The 23,477-nt window shown below is 34.5% G+C and overlaps 1 protein-coding gene across 1 annotated transcript; it reads right to left on the reverse strand.

Moving 5' to 3' along the window:
* Positions 1-14,814: 14,814 nt before the first annotated feature.
* Positions 14,815-22,940, reverse strand: LOC119072864 (transcription factor Sox-2). The gene is made up of 3 exons (XM_037178171.1): positions 22,785-22,940; positions 21,441-21,563; positions 14,815-17,463 (listed from the first exon to the last, which is right to left on the reverse strand). Exons 1-3 carry the CDS (start codon positions 22,790-22,792, stop codon positions 15,999-16,001), a joined length of 1,596 nt encoding a protein of 531 aa, XP_037034066.1. The 5' UTR covers positions 22,793-22,940; the 3' UTR covers positions 14,815-15,998.
* Between the last annotated feature and the right edge of the window lie 537 nt (positions 22,941-23,477).

Raw genomic sequence — 23,477 nt, forward strand, 5'->3', positions numbered from 1 at the left:
AAGTGATGATTAAATTAAGTTTGTCAATATTTGGGTGTATGAAAATGATAGAATTAATTGGAATTTGATTTGTTGTGTGTAAATATCAGCTTCTTTGAATGGAAATTGATCCTTTCACAAACCACAATAAAATAAATAAATATTTTACATCAATAGTTTAAAGTATGAACTAGATTACTATACCGAATCTATTACTTCATTTGTTCTATTGTAAACTTTGCTATTAAAACTAGGCTATCCATGAAGGTTGTTGTCGTTAACAGATGTCTAAGCATTTGCATCTTAAACATTTAGAGCTATGTATAGATTCAAGTGCCTTGTGCTGTAATTGTTCTGAAACAAATGCCATGAAGGTTTACAGCTCAGTCTAAATTTTAGCAAAACATAAAGTGTTCGTGTATAACGAATGTAATCAATGTAACATGAACCCTATCGCAATTTTATTGTAATAATAAAATTTCTGTAACTAGGTCCCACCTTTCGTTTGGGTAAGGTCCCTTGACTGACTGATTTTCTCCACAGACATTTGGAAATATCATAAAAAGGTCTTGTTTTTCGCATTCCTCTTATGTAAATTATTCAAAATTAATTTTCAAAATAGAAAGGGAAGTATGACTTACTGATGGACGTAATTTTTACTTTGTTTCAAAATGCGTAAATGTGAAGAAGAACATACTGATTCAAACTGATTTAGGTCATATTTTCTGCTAAAAGTCGCTGAACATATTTTTTAAATGCGTTGAAATCCGTACCTTTCATGTTTCAAGCACTACTTTCAACTCCCTCAGCATGTAAAATCCATTATCTTCCATGTGTGACTATTTCATACATTACTCGTTTCTGTATATAAACTCTAAGACATACGTTAATTCTGGTTTTCTAGGGATATAATTCTATTATTACTCTTCTAGGGTAAATTTTATTTCCGTTTTTTTTATTTTGAAGAAAAAAACCAGTGACCCGACGGAGATTCGAACACGGAACCTCCGACTTATGAACAAACTACGCTAACCATTTGACCACAGAGTCTTCGGGTATATCAGATATACATACCCTCATGATTGTCTTATGCCGCATTGTGCGACTCAATTTATAAAGTATATAAGCAACATGTACTGCAAAATGTGTCGCGTGTATGTGTGAATGCCATGTTGGAATTCGTTTAGAGCGAAAAATAATCAAATTTTGATGAAACGGATACTCTTCATTCAAAAATTTCTTCTTTTTTTGTTTTACCTCAAGATTTCTGTAAATTATTTAGTGTTCCGATTGAACTTATCTGCCGAGAAATATGCCATCGCAAATGTGGTGTAAAAATGTGTAAAAAAGCGTAGGGTCTCAGTGCTCAGCAGAAATTCGTACGAATGAAAATCAACTTACGATAAAGAGATGAGCATAGTTTATTTGCAATTTATTTTAATAAAATGAATAAATAAAAAAAAATGTTTGGTGCGGGAAGAGAACTCACGACCTCATGCATAAAAAGTTCACGCTCTAGCCAATTCGGCCACTGAGATTGATGATTCCAAATAGTTTTGTTGTCATGAAACCCCACATGTATGTAGAACATAAAAGCAATGAACACAGATGCTCGCATAGATGTGTTAGTAAGTCTGTCGCAGGTAGTCCGATCAATTTAAAAAGTGCACGACAAAATGTCGCGTGTGTATGTTTAGAACGAAAAATAATCAAATTTTGACTAAACGGATTCTCATTATTCAAAATTACGTTGTTTAGTGTTTTATATCAGGATTTCTGTAACGTTATTAGTTTTTCAATTGTACAAATATCTGCCGAGAAATGTGTCATTGCAAATCAATATGACAAAAAGGCTAAGGTCTCGGTTTACAGCAGATATTCATTCGATTGAAAATCTACCTACGATACCGGAGATCAGTTTATTTACAATTTTTTGATAGAAGATTGAAAAAAAAAACAAACAAAAATGTTCGTTGTGAGAATAGAACTCACGATCATGTGCATAAAATTGACGCGCTCTAGCCGATTCGGCCACCGAGACTTACGGTTACGTCTCGATGTTGCCATGATTTTGCTTGATTGTCACACATGATGCTTGTGTACTAGATACACCAAATATTTCAGTGGTGTTTGTGTTTGTATGTCTTCGAGTTTATATACAGAAACGCTGAATGTATGAAATAGTCACACATGGAAGATAAAGCATTGTATTGGTAGGCGAGAAAAATTCTTGAATCACTTCTTATGTACATATTGTATACACACGCGTTCGCTACGCTCACTTGTTATATACAATATGTACATACGAAGTAATTCTCGAATTTGTCTCGCCTACCAATAAAGTACTATTACATAACTTGGGATGAAAATGAAAAGTCTCGTTTTATTGTGTTTATTGACCTCGGCTACGTCTCGGATCATCAAAATTCACACGAAAACTCTATTTCTCATCTTTTTATACCTAGTCATGTAAAATATTATTGCGTACCAGTTGAATGAAAAAGAAACACGTGTGAATTGCGGCGCTCGCTTCGCTCTCACACTCATTGGATTTTTTTTAAGAGTGATATCACCAAATCTTCAGGTGATTTTTTTAACTTTGGAAACAAGCGATCTCCGATTTTAATGAGTGATAGCTCGTTGGATTCGTCTTTCAATTCTAGGAAACACGTATCCTTCACTTTTTCTTTAAAAAAATTGTTTTCTTTGAAAAGCGCTCAAAAGTGAAGACATGTCAGAGGGTACCGAAAACAGTTTTTCAGCAATAACTCAAGAAAAAATTGTTTTAAATTGTTGTAATGTTGTACGATTGTCGGCCTTGAAAAGACCTACAGGTGGAGTATACGCACCGCTTGGTACTAGTTGATCCACTAGAGTTATGACTAGAAATATAGTGAATGTTCGGAGAGTCCGCCTTTTCTGCAGCTTCAATGTACAACGGAGCTGAGTATGGGGTGTTGTAGCTGGCCTCACCCACTATCGTTGCACATATAAATGAACCCAGTACTTTTGGGCTGCAAGCCTACAGAAGTCTTGAAAAAAAAGTTGGTGCCAAAATGTAGATTTTTTCCTTCTGTCTGAGGGCCCAAAATTACTCACGTAGAACCGTTCCAGACGCTGTTCTACCAGTTGGGCCCTCAGACAGAAGGAAACAATCTACATTTTGGCACCAACTTTTTTTTCAAGACTTCTGTAGGCTTGCAGCCCAAAAAAACTGGGTTCATTTACATGTGCAACGATAGTGGGTGAGGCCAGCTACAACACCCCATACTCAGTTCCGTGGTACATCGAAGCTGCAGAGAAGGCGGACTCTCCGAACATTCACTATATTTCTAGTCGTAACTCTAGTGGATCAACTAGCACCAAGCGGTGCGTATACTCTACCTGTAGGTCTTTTCAAGGCCGACAATCGTACAACATTACAACCATTTAAAATAATTTTTTCTTGAGTTATTGCCGAAAAACTGTTTTCGGTACCCTCTGACATGTCTTCACTTTTGAGCGCTTTTCACAGAAAACAAATTTTTTTAAGAAAAAGTGAAAGACACGTGTTTTCTAGAATTGAAAGACGAATCCAACGAGCTATCACTCATTAAAATCGGAGACAGCTTGTTTCCCAATCACCTGAAGATTTGGCGATATCACTCTTAATATATAAAAACCACTAAAAAGAAATCAGTCAAATAATTCTTTTCGGAATAACTCCGGCAAGCATATGACCAGTATTATTACTTCCAATGATTAAAGTATTTTTAATCTGTTGATTTCAAATCTTGTACCTCAATTGTTTTAACATGTATTTTACCATAAAGGACCATATTACCTGTCGATATTTTTGTTGTCTTTATCGATAACAGATGAATAGCCGTAAGTGACTGGTTGAAGACCTTACAGTGAATAAATTTGCTTCAGCTGTTCTTCAGCTGATCCTCAAAAACAATCAAAACTGCGTACACCACTACCACGCTCAGCTTCAACCGTACAAACAAGTAACAGCTGAAGCAACGAGACAAAAATTGAGAATACAATTTCTAGACCGATTTAACAAAAAAAAGTTTGGCCAAACCTTTGAGAATTACAAGAAATATGGAGTTATCAAGAGATTGATTAAGCATGACAAACATATTCATACCTAAGGTTGTTGCTAATTGTAAAAAAAAAATTACAAACATTTTTGAGTAATGTGTAGCTGTAAGACCCTGCCTTTCAGTCAATGGAACTCAGCTTGCAGCGGCTTCGCCTCGAGAATTACTAAACTTCACACAAGTCGAAAGCGACTTTTTGGGTGATTATTGCACTTCTTCTTTGACTCGAAGACGTTCCACTCATCCATCATTTGTCCCATAAAAATGTAATGTATTACGATTGTACGTTGAGATTAAGATCATATAATTATCGAACCGACGTAAACACTAAGCCCATTAAGTCATTATTCAATTAGATAATTTATAATTTCGTCGTAAATTGATCGTTAAATACGTTTCTTATTTTCTGATCTAATAAAAGAGTTAATCGGATTTTTTTGTTGTTGTAATGGCCAGTACACAGCAGTTGAAGAAAAAAGAGTTTCGAAAATATGGGAAATATCGATTTTGAAAATTATGTCGCTGACTTTTATCCTTCTCATCGACTTTAATTTGATTTTTTGTTAGTTTTTTATTCGAATGAGAAATTGTCGATTTTACAAACTGAACACAGGTACCGAATGAACATCTATCATGAACATTTACACCATTTACACACAACACACACCAATCAGTTAGCTTCACCATCGTATATTGCTCTAACATACTAAATCCATTAATCTTCGATTCAGTTTTGATTTAGCAGCCACAGTAATAAAAAAAACCTAAACTAAAAATTCAACAAAAACCTAATATAGATACCCAACCCAACCAAATATAGTCGATGAATTATTGCTTTACGTAGAAATTTTCTGGTCAACATATCTACACCTGTTCTGTTTCAGTGAAGTTTTTAAGATAAGAATTATAATGCTTGCATGGCAAGAACGCCGAACAGTCTAGCGGTGCTTGATGTGAAAGTTTATTGACCATATTTTTCGTTGAAAATGTCTATCGGTCCGTATGTTACGGGTACAGAGTAGTGGCATTATAAGTGGAATTAACAGAACTCCAATTTAACGCAACAATTAGATTATGTGCGTGATGACCCTACATGTCGAAGATATGTGGCTCTGTGATCTGTTATTGACAGAAACGACAAAAATAAGAGATCAGCTACGGTTAATTTAGAGCTTATTACTAAGTCGAATGTTAGAACAACTGAAGTACAAGATCAAGCATTGGGTAATGTCCTAAACAATGGAAGTAATAGATTCAAAAAATCTGTGATAAGCTTCGGTTAATTTTGTTCTTAGTATTAAGTCGAATGTTAGAACAATGGAAGTACAAAATCAATCATTGGTTGATACCCATTGGATAGAAGTAAAAGATCTAATAAATTAATCACGGGACGTTTCTAAAGGGTTAACACATTGCGATAGCGACAATATGAATTTTGAAATCTTCTCTAGCAGAAACCTTGTCAATCGTAAACCACACTACTTTACATGCTACACACTGTAACCAAATAATCAGCAGAATAAATTTTTTTTTAAAGGTTTCAGTTCACGCTCACTGCCCGTATCTCCCTCAGTGAATCTGTATTAATTTCATTACAAACTCATTATGATGCCAGTTCTTTTCGGATTTCATGTGTAGGTCGGTTTAATATTGTTCATGAAAACGTACACATCAGCGGATATCAGTTACGATTACGAACCGATTAATTTGTATAAATCTTTTGTCGTGAGACTATAATCAGTTACCGTTTACAGCGACATACAATTACGATATGCGATTCTGTGTGACGATCAGTAGTGCAATTTATTGATCTGTGCCGAATGTAACAGGGGAACGTAGTTTTCCTAGAAATGGATTGACGTGATAACAAGAATAACAAGAATAGACCGTCTGAAGCCTGGTGAGGTCTTTTTTCATTTTTTTTCAATTTCTGTTTACTACTAGCTTGGTACTCATTCAAGTACCACTTTGGTATTCAACTACCAAATTTTGGAATTATAAATAGGCAAGCAAGCCGATTAATTTCATCAGTCGGTGTGCAGCTCTCAAACAGTAAACATATCTACAACATCCGTATTAGTCAACTACCATGTTGGTAGTCAGTCAACTACCACTTTGGTAGTCAGTCAACTACCACTTTGGTAGTCAGTCAACTACCACTTTGGTAGTCAGTCAACTACCACTTTGGTAGTCAGTCAACTACCACTTTGGTAGTCAGTCAACTACCACTTTGGTAGTCAGTCAACTACCACTTTGGTAGTCAGTCAACTACCACTTTGGTAGTCAGTCAACTACAACTTTGGTAGTCAACTACCACTTTGGTAGTCAACTACCACTTTGGTAGTCAACTACCAAATACTCGATTTATAAATAGACCAGCAGGCCGAATAATTTCGTCAGTCGGTGTGCGTCTCTCAAGTGAGAAACATCTTTGCTGCTATATAGGGGTCTACAGGGGGCTGCTGCGGGTCTAACTACCAACAACTACCAAATGGCAATGTCTGCTATGAGCGATCGGTTACCAGATAACAAATAATAATTGATTTGCCTGGTGTTGGTTTGCTCATAGTAGCATTGCAATTTTAACTTTTATCAATCACATTTTATTTGTGACACAGACGGACGGACGGACGGACAGATGAAGTGCCCACAATAGGTCTTTTTTTCGTATGGAAAAAAGACCTAAAAAGAGAAATGATCCTTGACAACACTGAAGAAAAGAGAAGTTAAAGAATTTGCTTTGTGACGCATGCTAAATGCGACTTTTAAAAGCCAGTACCAAAGAGGCATTTCATATTCTTTTAAATAATCACGTGCATCATTCGCAATTGGATACTTACCTTCACCGTTTCGGGTGCAGAAGAACAGCTAGAAACTCACCGAAATAGTCAAATTTTTACCCCATTCAGTGTGGATGAATCTTAAACCCTATGATTCTATTTGGTACTAAAGAGAAATTTCCATAAGAAAAATGCATATTTTCCGTTCTTGAGAACCTCCCACTAACACTAACACAAGCGTCGAGAAATTTTTATGAAGGTGGTTTTGGCTTCTAGGGACCTTTCTGGACACATTGAAAAATACTGATTTCGTTAGGCGGTTTTTCAAAGGATTCCCTCGTCTTCTTCTTGACACGAGAGTAACACTACACCTTTAAGCTTGCTAATTCGAATAACATTCGGACAGTAACAAACTCTTTATTAACTCACCAATTAAGACGGAAAGGTGTTTAGTAGACTTACATTCATTTATGGTCTAAATCGTACGAATGTGATTTTTTTTGTTGTACAATCGTCACGGAAAGTATCAAAATAATTTTACGTTTACGATATGGCCCACGGTGTATTTTGTAATTGTCGCTTTGGTCAATGGTCTTGCTTAAAATAAAAATAAAAGAGAAAAAAAAAACCATCAACCGAAACTGCGAAATGTGTTTACAACAACACGCGAAATCGACATTAACATAATCTAAATAAAATATATCTCAATTTCGTTGGTGTATAAAACTGCGAATAAATTAAAGGATCTCATCAATTTGGCGTTTTTTTCCCTCTTCTTCTTCTCTCCGCTCTTTTATTTCCAAACTGCATTCGTGTGCCTTTTAGTAGCTAAATTGTAATTTATAATATTAATAGGTGGGACTGACCAATTTTCAGGGATGATTTATCGCTTGAAATAAAAGACGACGGAAAAAAAAGCGAGAAGAAAACAAATTCAGCAAGATATCAGGTAATTTAATTTGTAAATTACCGGTTGCGTAAGATTTGGATTTTTTTTTCAACGTTATTTATGATGTGATAAATCGGAATTATGGATACAGACGATGTTTGGGTTATAATTTTTATATTGACAACAATGTGATAAATTTAAGCTCGCTATGGGAGTGAAAAATATGAGATTACAATAAATTCGGATTCTGGAAATTTAGCGACAAAGTGTTGACAGTGTTTGCGCTCATAAAATTGTTAAATTGTTGCACTTCTATTATCTATACTTATACTGCAACTATTAACATTTGTCTGAGCTATTCTCTGTGTTTCGTGTGTTCAAAGAATTGCTTTTTAATGAGCAAAATATTATTTCGTTGACCCATTTCTTATCGGATGCTTCTAGCCGTAAGCGCAACTGAATAATTGTTTTCGTTGCTTTAGAATCCAAGGGTTAAGAGAGCAAATATGCCGATTTCGTTTATCTTAGAATCCGATTTTAAGCTACATATACTGGGCAAGAAATGGTTTTCTTTCAATTGAATTAATTTCGAGAAAAGAAATCGTCCAACACTGATGGGCTAGACAAGATATAACGTTTGTTTTTCGAATAATAAAATTTAGAAAGTAAGGAGGTTAACTAAGATACCTTAGTTTCGGAGAATTTTTTAGAGTTTTTTCCGCTAGTTTGTAAATTTGTGTACGCCTATATCATACAGTGAAGGTCGATCAAATAATCTCGTGAATTTGCTTCTGTTGTTTTTCAGCTGGTTCCACCTTAATTCGTCTAAGGGTTACACTCATACAAACAAACTGCTGATGTTTTTTATACATGCGAGCGTTGTAGTTGTTAAAACGCATTAAGACGAAGCAGTTTTGTGTGTATGAGTGGAACCAGCTGAAAAACAGCTGAAGCAATTTCATAAAATTTCTTCATTAGCCATCACTGTACGTTTGATTTACTGATGCTCTGTTACTGATAATCTACTGATTATCAGTCGATTGATTATCAGTCGATTGATTATCAGTCGATTGATTATCAGTCGATTGATTATCAGTCGATTGATTATCATTCGATTGATTATCAGTCGATTGATTATCAGTCGATTGATTATCAGTCGATTGATTATCAGTCGATTGATTATCAGTCGATTGATTATCAGTCGATTGATTATCAGTCGATTGATTATCAGTCGATTGATTATCAGTCGATTGATTATCAGTCGATTGATTATCAGTCGATTGATTATCAGTCGATTGATTATCAGTCGATTGATTATCAGTCGATTGATTATCAGTCGATTGATTATCAGTCGATTGATTATCAGTCGATTGATTATCAGTCGATTGATTATCAGTCGATTGATTATCAGTCGATTGATTATCAGTCGATTGATTATCAGTCGATTGATTATCAGTCGATTGATTATCAGTCGATTGATTATCAGTCGATTGATTATCAGTCGATTGATTATCAGTCGATTGATTATCAGTCGATTGATTATCAGTCGATTGATTATCAGTCGATTGATTATCAGTCGATTGATTATCAGTCGATTGATTATCAGTCGATTGATTATCAGTCGATTGATTATCAGTCGGTATTCACAGATTATCAGTCGATGTTTACTGATTTGCAGTCGATGTTCACTGATTATCAGTCGATGTTCACTGATTATCAGTCGATGTTCACTGATTATCAGTCGATGTTCACTGATTATCAGTCGATGTTCACTGATTATCAGTCGATGTTCACTGATTATCAGTCGATGTTCACTGATTATCAGTCGATGTTCACTGATTATCAGTCGATGTTCACTGATTATCAGTCGATGTTCACTGATTATCAGTCGATGTTCACTGATTATCAGTCGATGTTCTCTGATTATCAGTCGATGTTCACTGATTATCAGTCGATGTTCACTGATTATCAGTCGATGTTCACTGATATTGGTTTTTCGAAAATATTGATAACCGATTCTAAGAAAGTAATCGATATTTATCAATCCAATCAATAATCGACTATGCGTAATTTTAATTATAATCTCAGAATATCAGAAAATTACACCTCGAACAAAGTACTGGGAGCCGATTCTTGAAACGTTCGTAACTTTAAGAAGTCATAACTTGTCAGTTCTTATGGAATTTTATACATGCAACTGTTAAGTAACGAATATTTGGAGTTTCTAAGGCTACGAGAATAGTCACGAATGGCATTTGAATTACCATTTTAAGTTTTGCGATATTAACTCCAACAAAATTGAAATCTTTTACTTATTTTGCTATACGATTGCCATTTGTAATTGGTTAAACCAGGGACTATTTTTAGGATTTTTTCTCTTCATATTTTCTTGAATTATCCCATATTTTCCGTAATTTTCCGAAAAAATGAGGAAATTCGGAGAAATATAGGAAACTATGGGAAAACCGTTTTTCAAAAATTGTCCCTGGGTTAAACCAAACTCGTACAATCGCGTTGAATTTTAAATTAAAACTAAACTTAATAATGAATGCCGGTAAATCTTTTTGGAAGAAGTACATTATATCAGCAACAAAGATACATTTCCTGTTGTAGATGTTCCTGTTGATAGGCTATAATTTAATATAAATTTGCATTAAATGCAATAATATTGCTACTCCTAGTTTAACTTTCCCGATGAGTTTTATTTTCCAAGGAGAAATTATTTCATTAACTTTGAGGAAACTCGAAAAATTTAAGGAGATTTGTGAAATAAACTTCTAATTTCTAGCTGGTCGATGTCGATGACAAGTTTCATTTTCCAGTTAGCTACAAAATGGGTTCTAATACCTCGTGTGGTGTGATGATTTGAATTGTCCATACATTTGAGTCGATTTTCTGGATTTTCTTACAACTGAAATTTTATCGAGAACAACTTTTCGGTTAATCTTTTGGTCACCATGATCGCAATTCATTGCCACACCCGATATAAATAACTCAAAACTCCATAATCGATTTTTCAATTTCATAATTTTCATTTATATTTCGATTCAAAATAATATTTACGGCTAAAATATTATGAACACAGTTATTTACACTTCAGAATAATATAATTTAAAAAAAAAATCTTTTTTTGTAATTTTATTAACAATTTTTCTTTTGTTTGTTTTTTTGTTTCACATATGTCGTCCATCACCCTCTCTGTGTGTCTCTCTCTATCTGCGTGTGAGTGTTTTTTTTTTTGTTTTTCCGCACTGGGTGTTGTTTATTTTAATTGTTTTGTTTGTACAAATTGTCACTTATTTATTTTTAATACTTTTGTGGTTTTTTCTTCTGTTTTAATTTTTTGTTGTTTGTTTTGTAAAAAATAATTTTGCAAAAATATTAATAAGTAGAAATTACGCACGAAATCAATTAATTAATTTAAATAAAAGAAATGGTTAGTGTTAGATATTTACTAAGTTTATGTATACTCAAGTGTGTTGTAGATGATGTGATTTCGTGTGTTTGTGTGGGTTTGATGGTTTGTGATTTTCTTTTTATTTACTACTTAAAAATTACACTAAATTTATCAAATTTTATATATCTAATTTACGTTTTCTTTTTCTTTTTCTTTTTCTTTTTCTTTAACTCAATTTATTATTCTTTTCCTTCATGTGATTTCCTCTACTCCTCGTATCCATATTTTGTTTAATTCAGATTTTCTTTTTACAAATTTTTTAATTCATTTCCCGAACTTCTTCACCCTCGTCTTCACCTCATTTTCTGTTAATTAATTTTTATTTACAATTTTATGTGCAACGTCCACCAAAGTTATCAGTAGTGCGCCACTAATTCAAATTAATATTGCGTACAGAGGACCATTTAACGCTCAAGACGTTATAAGAGAACGTTATATTGGTCCATCGCAGTCAATAATATTTGAATTTTCAACGCACCGACCTGTGTGAATTATTGAAGAAATACGGAAAATAAGGCTCTCCGTTTAGAGAAATGTTACAACTGTTCTCTCGGAAATCATTTTGTTCGAATTCTCTTGAAAATTTAACGAAGAATTTTGTGCTGATCTGTCACAAATTGCTTAAAGTGTGGTTTCCACTTACAAAAAACCACTCAGTTTTGGATCCGTTTAGCTAAACCACGCCTATTTTCTATTGTTTAATAAGTAACCGGAGAAAACGGAGTGCTTTTTTCGTAAGTGGAAAGCATAAGTACACAAATTGGATGGTAGACAGGAAATTAAGCATAAATAAAAGCTCTAACTATCAAAGCAAATTGCCAACAAAAAACTTCGTCAAACTATTTTTTCCATTCATTGTAATCAATTTTGCATTAAATTTATTCAAGATTGTGTTTCGGTTACTCGGTCGAATGCAATGCAGTTTAAAACGAAAGACGAACAAAAAAAATGACGTGGAAAAGTAAATAAAGTAAAATGATTTATATGTTTGCAATGTAAGGTCGATAACAACTGCGCACATACAGGAATTTAAATCATTCTTACAGGTGTCAATCTCGAAAGAAGAAAAAAAAAATTAAATTGAAACGTGAACGAAAACAATTGAATCATGTCTGCGGCTGGTGGAAATGAATTAAATGAAAAACTCGTCGGAATTTTTTTTTTTCTTATTAATTTTTCTCAATTGCTCAACGTTTAAATTACTTCATGCAATTTGATTGACATTTACGACCTGCACAAGCAGAAGAGAAACGATCATCGAAAGTCTGAAAATTACGGAAGGAAAACCATTTGAAAAACTGGTTGACTTAAAACCATTTTTTTAGATGGTTCTCTTGTAACCAGTACTGGACGAGAACCAATTGACTATTGACAGATTTTTCTCATAAAATTAGTCGACAATATAAACCGCCCTTAAATGTATTTCTATCATTAAATCAATTCATTGGAAGAAAATTGTATTCGGTCAACCATAAGCCCTCAAGGCTCAACAGAATTGATAAATTTTAGACGACTTTAGTTACTGATTTAACATCATTTAACTGACATTTTTCAAAAATACTCATTAAAATGACGCATTTGCACGTTGTAATGATTCCATTTGCATAAAATTCATGAAACGACCGATACCAGTCACCTCAAGAAAGATGACGACAGTGTGGTTAATCAGATATCAAACGTAGAGAAACATGTAGAACGATTATTCCGTTCGAAGGGTGATGCATGCGATGTATTTATACGTATGGCTTTAAGCAGAAATTACCCCCTTTCTGCTCAGTTTGTGAAGACATGCTGAGACAGAAATCTCCCGTCGGATATGCACATGAGTATCAAAAAATGTATGTTGTAAAAACCGGTTGTTTGTCGATGAATATATATTTGAATAAGGGAGGATTTAACTTTGCTTTGAAATTGTACAATGACTGTGTGGCTTTGGTGATCGTTTCGCAAATGATTTTTCTTCTTTGATGGAAAGAAATGGTTGATGAAATGGTCAAATGATCAAATGGTCAAATGATCAAATGGTCATCATAGTTAAAGCTAAGAGTTTGTCAAGATTTTATTGGCAAGAATTCTTCCGAATCTTCAATGTTTCCGGAATAGAGCAAAATCTCTCACAATCCCAAACCAAATCTAAATGAAAAAGAAGATGGCGTGTCCTAAACATAATGTCTTTCAAGATACTGACCGTGACCAAACAGATCTCTTGTTTGTCTAAATTACTAAAATTCGATTCGGTAATAAATCTCGTCCTTCGTTTAGGTTCCTTCGTTAATCTCGTTAAAGTTCTTCTTGGTATAGAGTGGGTGATACTTTGGTGAAATCAAATTTGATAAAAATGTTTTTCGAAGAATTTGATTGTGTTTGTTGCGTATGAGTAGCAGGTCTCGTATTTTCATGATATTAAGCAATCATTAGTGCTGATATAGAAAGAAGATGGAGTGATTGATACTAATCATTTAAAAATGATCAAATTGAACCAAAAATTATCGACTTGAACCAAAAGGAAATTCTGTGGAACTTAAACATTGGTTTTGAATGGTGGAATGAACATCTAATTGTGAAGTCTTACTTCAACCTATAAAAATCATAAGATTGTTTAACTAACACAATTCGCCGTCGCAGAAATATCAATTGTTATCGAAACACTTTCGTCAATCGCCAACAACGGTGTCGTAAAATGTACATTTCAATTCTCTCACAATTGGATCAATTGGTTCCAAAATTCTCTCAAAATTGCACCAAACCACAAAGGTGGTACCGCTGGCGGGCGTTTGGGACAAACAATCCACGAAATTCATGAAGAGCTGCCAAAACTCCTCAAACCCATTAATAAATGAACTGACTGACTGAAAGAGGTCCTCAAGCTTCGCTGGGTCGACCAGGCTGAAGGGATCAAACGCTTTCGTCAAGTTAATGCGATGGAACAGCGATTAGTTCCTAGTCATCATCACCAGTTCACACGACGTCGTAAATCACCACACATCATTCGCCAAGTTAAAAGTTCTTTTTCTTTTAGTTAAGAGCAAGTGGTTTTTATAAAGTTTTCCACTGATTGATTCTTAAATCGTTAACGTAGAACGTTGAAAGAAATTAAACAACTCCTCGATGTATTTAATCAGTGCCGAATTGAGCTGTAAAGACTGAATGTCTGAATCTCTTTATTTAAACGTTGTATAAACAACCAGACATGATTGTAAATATTTTTTCAAAACAAATAAAGTACCCCGATCTATCTATCTCTCAAAATTGATTCGGGAAATTTCGTCGACTCCTAACTGTAGCAGCGGGATTCGTTCACCTTGCCCATATGGCTCAAAATGGCCATGGCCAAAAAACGAAAATGAAAAGATTTTTTGGTTTTCATAATTCGACAAAATATGTTTTATTTGAAAAATCATAAAGTTAAATCATAGCGTAATAATATCAAATATAATAACAAAATTTATTCGTAAATAAAGAACTTAAGGGGAAGGGGAGAGGCAAAAAAAAACTTATTAATGAAAAGTAACAATTTGCATCATTTTTTCAGTGTTTTTTTTTGATAAATTACTTATAACTCATTTTCATCTATTTTAGTGTTTAATATACAGAGATTTTTCAATTTTAATTAATTCTTTTTTCCGCAATTTTAATTTTGTTTTTTTTTTTGTAACCGAGAAATTAAAATATTTTTCTTTTTGATTTTGATTTTGTCTTTAAAAAATCGTCTTCTAATTCATAGTTTTCTTAATATAAGAGAATTCAAATAATAAAATGTTTAATTTTCTTGTGTATCATAAAGCCCGACGATATTATGTCTATACCGTTTTTGGTGGAAAGTGGATCCGATTATTTTCTTTCTTCTTCTTTTACATTCATAATGCTACTCGGCTTTCTCAATGTTTCTTAAAAAATAAACAATTTTCGTTAAATTTTGTATCATCCAATAAAATGCTTCCATTTACTATTAAAATAAGAAAACATTTTGGTTGTGAGAAAGTCGCACTGGTTTTCGACTAGAGAGAATTATTTGCTGAATTTTCTTTTTGTATTCGAACGAAAAATATGGAAAAAAGGTTGATTTTGCATTGAACATTTTATAAAATAAAGAAAGAATTTTTGTCATAATGAAATAATTGAGAATCACAACATCGACCGAGTTAAACAAAATCTGTAACTGTCGGTCCGATCTATGATAATCAATTTGAAACAATAAAAAAAAATTGGAGAGAAAAACTTTGCCAAAAGTGTAAATTGCGATAGGATTTTTGTTAATGTCTAATGTACCTGTATAGATCCGTTTATAATGCCATACAAGAATTATAACGACCCGAGAACACTTGATTACTTCTTCTTCTCTTTACTTTAATTCATTTTTCTCTTCTCTTCTCTTTCATATACTTTTGTTTTTTTATGGAAATATCACACAGGGTTTTTCAATGTTTGTTTTTTTTAGATTTTCTTTTTGTTTTAACGAAAATTCTCTTTTCAATTTTATAAATATTAACAAACTTGTTGATGGTTTTAGTCATCATCAGGAAAATTGGATGAAAATCATTTTTTTTTTGTTATTTAGAATTACAATTGTGTCTTCGATATTACTTTTTTTTTTAAATTTGTTCCTTCTTGTTCATTGGTTGTCCTTTATACAAAAATCACTAAAAACATTTTTCGAAATTATTTTTCACAAAAAATTTTTGAGGAAATTTTCTCCAATTTTTCTCCGATTTTCTTTATTACAGTGTCGATATGTCCATTAGTCCTGTGTCCGGCATCACACCACAGCTGCCGCTGTGCCGATACGATGACAACAGCGACACCGATTCTCACATATGTGCCAGTGGCATCGATCGCAGCGATTGCTGTTGCTGTTGAATTTGCAAATCGGGCGACACACTGTTCTGATAGTGCATAATATTGCGTTGATGTTCGGACGTTGACATACCGTCCGGCATATTGTGATACATGTTCATTATTTGATTTAGATCGGGACCGGCCGGTTGCTGGCCGTATTCGCGTTTCATTAAATTATTGTTGGTCGATGTGCTTCGCATGTCGCCGCCCTGCGAATGAGATGGATGCAGTGGACCGGGCGACACGGGCTCAGACTTTACGCTTGATTCACTGGGACTGTGACTTTGGCAAGATAACTGGGAACCGGGCTGCGTTAAACCGTATGGGGATCCGGGTTGCTGTTGCAGACTGCTGTATGGTGAACCCGGCTGTTGAATGTTACCGTACGGCGATGTTTGTCCACCTGTGACTGTGCCGTACATACCGTAGCCAGTTGCGTTCATATATGAATTCAGCGATCCAGCTGCATTGTGCATTTGACCCATATCGTAGCGATGGTAGTTACTCATGTAGGCATTGTGTTGGCTTTGATAAGCGGTCGGATCATGCATAATGTAACCATTAGGCATATATCCGTTCGGTGGCATTTGATACATATCACGATTAACAGCAGCCGCTTGTTGAACGGCTGATATAGATGCTGAGCTACGAATTCCGTTCGGATCGGAAGATTGTAACAGTGGATTGCCCATCGGATACTTTTCCTTATTCTTCGTCAATGTCTTTGTCTTGCGTCGCGGCCTGTATTTGTAGTCCGGATGTTCTTTCATATGAACGGCACGTAATCGTTTCGCTTCGTCGATGAACGGTCGCTTCTCGGCCTCTGATAAGTCTTTCCACTGGGCGCCGAGTCGTTTCGATATTTCGGAATTGTGCATTTTTGGATTATCCGACGCCATCTTCCGTCGCTGACCGCGCGACCACACCATAAATGCATTCATCGGCCGTTTAACCCGATCCAAATTTTGATTCTTATTTGAGGTGTTGTTGTTATTGTTTGATGTAAGGCCGTGCGGATGAGTTTGACCTGTCGATGTGATGTGATGGCCACTGAGAGCGGAATTCGTTTGGTTTTGTGATTGTTGTTGTTGCTGCTGCTGTTGCGATGATGTGACGGGACTTAAGCCAGTCACTTGCTGTTGCTGCGAATGCAACGGTGACGCGTGTGTATTATGCGAATTATGTTGATTGTGATGTTGGGAGGACATGCCGACCAGATTCGAATTGCTCGAATTGTGCGACGACATGTGAGCCATATGCGGCTGATGCGATAATTGCGATTGGGACAATTGGGATTGTCCAATGTTCATCATACTCAGTGATCCTAAGTACGGCGATGTCGAATGACTGTGTATTGAGGATGGATGATGCGGGGGCATTGTTGCATGTAATATGCCCTTCATGTCTGACTCCATCGTCAACATATCGTTGGTGTCCCTATGTGCAAACAGTTTGGAGAAAATGTTGTTTAATTTCGAGTCATAAAGTTAGACGAAACACACACACACGTAATGGTTAGGGACGAGCACAGGAATGTTCGCTATTTATCGCTTTTGATTGTTTGTTCAAATTTTTGTTTTGGTTTTTTTCTTATCGTGTTGATTTTATGAATGAACCGCCGAATAGTCTTTTCACAATAGACCTGCTATTGTCACCACCGGAACTTTGTCTTTGTATAATAATGGTCTAACAAATCATAACAATTTAATCGGTTCGACATGACAAACAAATCATTTATTCAAAACGAAACACTGTTAAACAATGAAGGTGTTCGACCACTTTCTGTCCGACACACACCCAATTTTTTCTTTTTTTTAATAATTTCAATTTGCGCTTTTCAATTCAACTGATCGACCGCGATCGTAATTCCGACAAAATGCATTTTCTTATAAGACGTGTCGTAGTGGAAAGAAAAACAACGAAACGAATGGTGGAACGTATAACTCTTCGACACACTATTTATAATATTGCGTTTATATCGACACAAAACACACAGATTATTCGGTTTTTCTTTTCCTTGTACGATTGACCAAAAAATCACGACTGATCTGTAGCACAGACGAAACTAAAATGTGCTCGATTCACGAGCGACCGAAAAAATACCTCAACACTGTACGGATACGGGCACCTTTCTGTTTGCATAATGAATAAATATGAAAAACGTATGGCGAAACCTGTTTTGAGGTACCAACGCGTCGACCTCATCCCTACCATGTCGCATAAAACTGGAAAACATGAAGACGAAGTGACGCCTGTACGATGTATTTTTAACCAATTATATTAACTACAAAGAACGCATGTACGGATAGGAAAACGGGCGGAGTTTCGATACCCCACCGGATTGTTTCGGTTTGTGGAAGACATTTGAGAAAATATTTTCGAAATGAAGCTTTTCGATGTGTTGTCGGGCACTGTTGCCGAATTTACAAGGTTGCTTGGGGTCAACCTTATTTATACAAAAGCAAAAATGAGTTTTTTAACACACACACACACATACATACACATACATCCATTGGTTTACTCTGTGAAATTAGTATACATACTGTGCGGTGCACAGAGCAAACGAAATCAGATCTTTAACGGATGTATACGACAGTGTATAATACACACAGCATTTTTATGAATAAAATTTATACGTACAGGATAGTGTACACGAAAGGTAGAGAGAGTGTACACACAGAGTTTGGTTATATCGTGGAACATTTTATAAAATAAGGGTGATATACAGCGACAGGGGTAAAAGCAACGAGTTTTCAGACTTTTTTTTTCTAATTTTTTTTTTCTGCTTCTTTTTGCTTTTATATATTTTAATGTTGAAGATTTTAAGTAGGGGTTGTTAATATCAAATTGAACGAGATATCCAAAGCAGAAGTACATTTTTTTATGTGTCAAAATTTTTATAGTTTTATTATTTGTAGTTCTTTTCCGAATATATATGGCACGGCGTTACCTATCTATGTATATTTGGTTAAAGTAGGTAGATCTGTTATGTTCGGTTCTGTTGTTCAGAACAAAGCACCAGAATAATGAAGAGAGAAAGAAAAAAAAAATTGAAAATCAAAAATATAGTTCATCGCGGATGTAATGGCCTAAATAAGTGCTGAATGAATAAATAAAATGCGTAATATACTTGACAATTACATATGCATTGGTGGTTTAGTGGCACGCACGGGTGTACCACTTTACCATAAAGATTGTCGTAAAATACCATCGATTTTAGGCAATTGCCGAAGACAATTAAAAGTTACTTTTATAACAGAAAAATCGTTGTTGCCGAAAACTATAACATTCAGAAAATTAAAAAACGAGTCGATGTTTTTGAGCGACATTCAACAGGGCTGGTACAAAAATCAAAAACGTTCTAAGTTACACCCCTGTGTTTAGTGGTTGAGTCACTATTGGAATTCGATATGTTAGGGATACTTTTGGTGGATATAATTCAATTAACCATGGGTAAGCAACAACTACGAGCAACGAAAAACTATCAGGATGTCTCGACTTTGATGTTTTCCTTTTTTCGAACAAAGAAAGAGTTGCAATATGTGTTACGACTGGGCTAACGTATTATGTATTTAGGGAATTAAACATTAAAAGAAAACTAGGTCGACAGATAGCGAAAACTTTCGTGTAATTTAAGAAAATAATTTCTTTGAAATTTCGGTTCTTAGTGTAAAATTCGAAGAATTCTTTTTGTCACAACATTTCTTTCAAAAGAAGTTCTTTTAAAATAACTAAAAGATTGGGAAGTAACTTAAATAAAGTTGTGAAATTACCAAAATGTTGCGAGAGTGAAACTTGCCGTATAGACCACTCATAGCCACAACGATGTACAATTTCGTACCGCTCATTGATAATTTCATTCAAATGAAAATTTATTTTCATTCGATAAAAATTGGGAATCGTGAATCGGTATTTTGTATTCGGTTCCATTTTAAATACGTAAAGTTTTGTTGTGTGTGTACAAATACGCAATTCCTGCACACTATTATGCACGTGTTTTAGCAGAACGTTGTTGAACATTACATATCATCGCTTTATGAATAGACTGGACGTGTCACATTAGAGAGTTATAATAAAAATGAAGTTTGATTGATTCAGATCTGTTTCAAATAGGCTGACGACGACAAAATTTTTGTTGTTTTTTAATATTCGAAACAAGACTTTAATCAAAGGAATTTCATTTTGGTTATAATTCGCTACAAGAATAGTAGTGTAAGATGGACATCATTCGAATGACATAAAAAATTGGAATCTGGAATCGTCATTTTGAATTCGATGCCATTTTTTGAACGTATTTGTTGTTTGTACACAGGGTACACAGACACAAATAATGTTAACAGATACAAAATTTTGGCACTCTTATATACACGTGTTGTAGCAGTACGTTGCTGGACATTACATATTTTTGCTATATGAAAAGTTAATTCAGAAACGGGACGGATCACATTAGTGAATTAAAAGAAAAATGAAATTTCATTCATTTGGTTTCGCTTCAAATAGGCTGACGACGTCAAAAGAAGTTTTATTTTGGTTATAGTTTAAACTAATCGTAAGCCTATTCAAGGCAAGACCTAAATGAATGAAATTTCATTTTTCTTCTAATTTGCTAATGTAATACATCCCTTTTCTGCATTTAATAATTCAAATTATATCAATGGTCCCTCTAATTACATGAATTGACACTAAAATCTAGGGATTTATTTTGTTCAATTTTTATTTTCGCGGAGTCCACAAAAGGAAATTCTCGCAAATCATGCAAAATTCATTTTCGCTTCCTACGAAACCTCTTGGCGATAATTCATTACTTTTCCGCCTTGAATCACACAAACGAATGATTACGTAATGCAAATTCATAATCAATTACGCATAGACGATTTGAGTCACTCTCATCCTTTTCAATGGAAATTAAATTGTTACGCGTCCCATTGTTGGAAAGTGTTAGAATGTCCTATGTATACATAATACATACTATACGCAAAATGTTGAACTAAAATTGTAGAGGAGAAACATGACACCATCCGAGTATTATACAACATTTTGTACATATATGTCTCCGTTTAACCAATGATTCTCACACATGCAACAATTGTAAACAAAGTGAGGATTCGAATTTTGAAGTAACAAGAAACCAAACTGTGAACCCTCAAACCTCGGTAATCAAATAATTGAAACTAATTGCTGGAAAAGTAGCGTGAAATTACGACAATGTTTACAGAAAAAAATTAACCGTACACACAACAACGGAACGAGTAAAAAAAACCAACGAAACTGAGAGGAAAAAATCGTCCTACAAAAAAACTTGAACAAAGAAACAAAAATCGCTGTTGTTGAATCATGCAAACGAAAATAGTAATTTAAATAAACAGAAAACGAAAAGCAAATAATAAAATCGAAATCGAAAAAAATATATTTACACCAAAACATTTGGTACTTCGTCCAGCTTCTCCTGTTTCTGCCATGTTAGAATGCGGTAACTCAACGCTGGCAATGGGGTTTTTTCAGACTTCTCCAGACGAATCGTACGCATGTTGATGTCTCTAACGAGGATAAAAAAAGAATTTAAAAAAAACGTAAGAAAAAATTAGACAAAAAACATGAATGTCGAGACTCAAATTGCAACAATTAGGGTGATAAACAATTGTTGCATTATTCGGTTGTACTTGAGAAAGTCTATTCGTGCAGCAATGGTGCATATTCAGTTTTTTTTCTGTTATTCATCTTTATTGTCCTCGTCTTAACATTAATCGTATACCAAATATCTTGCTGCTTTGAGATGCAAACAACTATTAGCATTTCCATTATTAAACGTTTTTTTCGCCGAGTTTTTTCTAACAAAATAAATTAGGGAATATGTGGTCGGATCATCGACTGGGTGAATAAAATTAAAATCATTGAAGCATCGCTGTAATCTACTGTCTGAAGCGGCAGAACGCGGAGGATATTCTCAAAGATGTTTGATGAACTCAACGATTTTAAAAGTTCTGATCGAACAGAAGTGGAAGCACTGTCGATGAACTAAGGTCAGTAGAGTACAGGACAGGACTCGTTCACCTGTCGACACTCCGGGTGTCCAGGACAGTCCAAGACAGTCCCAATCCATATAAAAATACTATCGGTCCTTCGGGCGACGCCGCTTATGACCAGTCGTATCTGGTTAGAGCAAGATATTGGAATCGAAATCATAAATGACTTACAATGAGGCTTTCAATGATTTCCAATTAGATCATGACCTTCCTTTAGCTGATTGGTTGCCTCAACTAGGAAGAATTAGTTATCGACGCCATATTGAATCATGCGATGAGATTTTTAACAATTTTTAATTAATATAATTTCTGACCAGAATTGCTTTAAGTGTTAGCTTCCCAATAACAAGTATTGCTCTAATTGGAAGAAATTCGAAGGGAACACGTGAAAAATGTTTCCGTAGTTTTTTCAAGGTCAAAACATCGCACCGTTAAGTGTCTGATGATGATGAAAAAAAACGCAATTTTTTACACTTGAAACATTTTGGGAATATCAAGTACTTTGATATGTAATGACGATTTGGCTCAAAATATTTCATAAAATAAAAATATCGACCGAACGGTTCCGATACCAATCGACCGCCATTTCGCAACGCAAAAAATTAGCCCGACACTAAATTTCGTAATAAGACGAAAAAAAGAAACGTTTCGATCATGCACGTTTCCTTTCTCATCTAGAAATTATTATTAACCAAAGCTCATTGAAACAATAATTTATTTTGATGTAAAACGTACCTTTTCATCAGTTTGAACTGATTGTTCGGAGCACAAAACTTTTTCACTTTTTTTATGTTGAGCAGAAAGACGTGTGTTTTGTCGATAGAAACTCATTGAAATGATTGAACGAGATACTGGATTTCAATCCGTTGTTAACAAGTTGCAGATTGTCGTTGAATGTGTTGGTAATTTTCGGAGAAGTCATGCATTAGCTATTAGGATGGTTTATGTGAACTATTAAACAATACCCAGATGTGTCGTCGCTAATAAGTTAATGAAATGTAAAGACACATTCAGTATCAGTAAACCGACAACTGTCAAAAAGTACATGATTCTGTTCCTAAGTATTATATTCAGGGCTTATTTTAGAGAATTTTAATTCTGAAAATTCCGAAAATTCTGAAAAAATTCCGAAAAACTTCTGAAAAATTCGGAAAAATTATTTCAGAATTTTTCGGAACTTTTTCGGAATTTTTTCAGAATTTTCGGAATTTTCAGAATTAAAATTCTCTAAAATAAGCCCTGATTATATTCCGACAGGACGTAAATCATTAACGGATCTCCCAATTTTCAGATTCAATAACAAAACTTTAAATTGACAATTTGTACCAATCTAACAACGATAAGGAGAGCCATTTGTTGTGCATTTTATGAACTTTTGATGCCTACAACACAAAGTTTTGTCTTCCTTTTTGGCAAAACTTAAAGGAA

This window comes from Bradysia coprophila (genome assembly GCF_014529535.1).
Source record: "Bradysia coprophila strain Holo2 chromosome IV unlocalized genomic scaffold, BU_Bcop_v1 contig_84, whole genome shotgun sequence".
NCBI classification, from domain to species: domain Eukaryota; kingdom Metazoa; phylum Arthropoda; class Insecta; order Diptera; family Sciaridae; genus Bradysia; species Bradysia coprophila.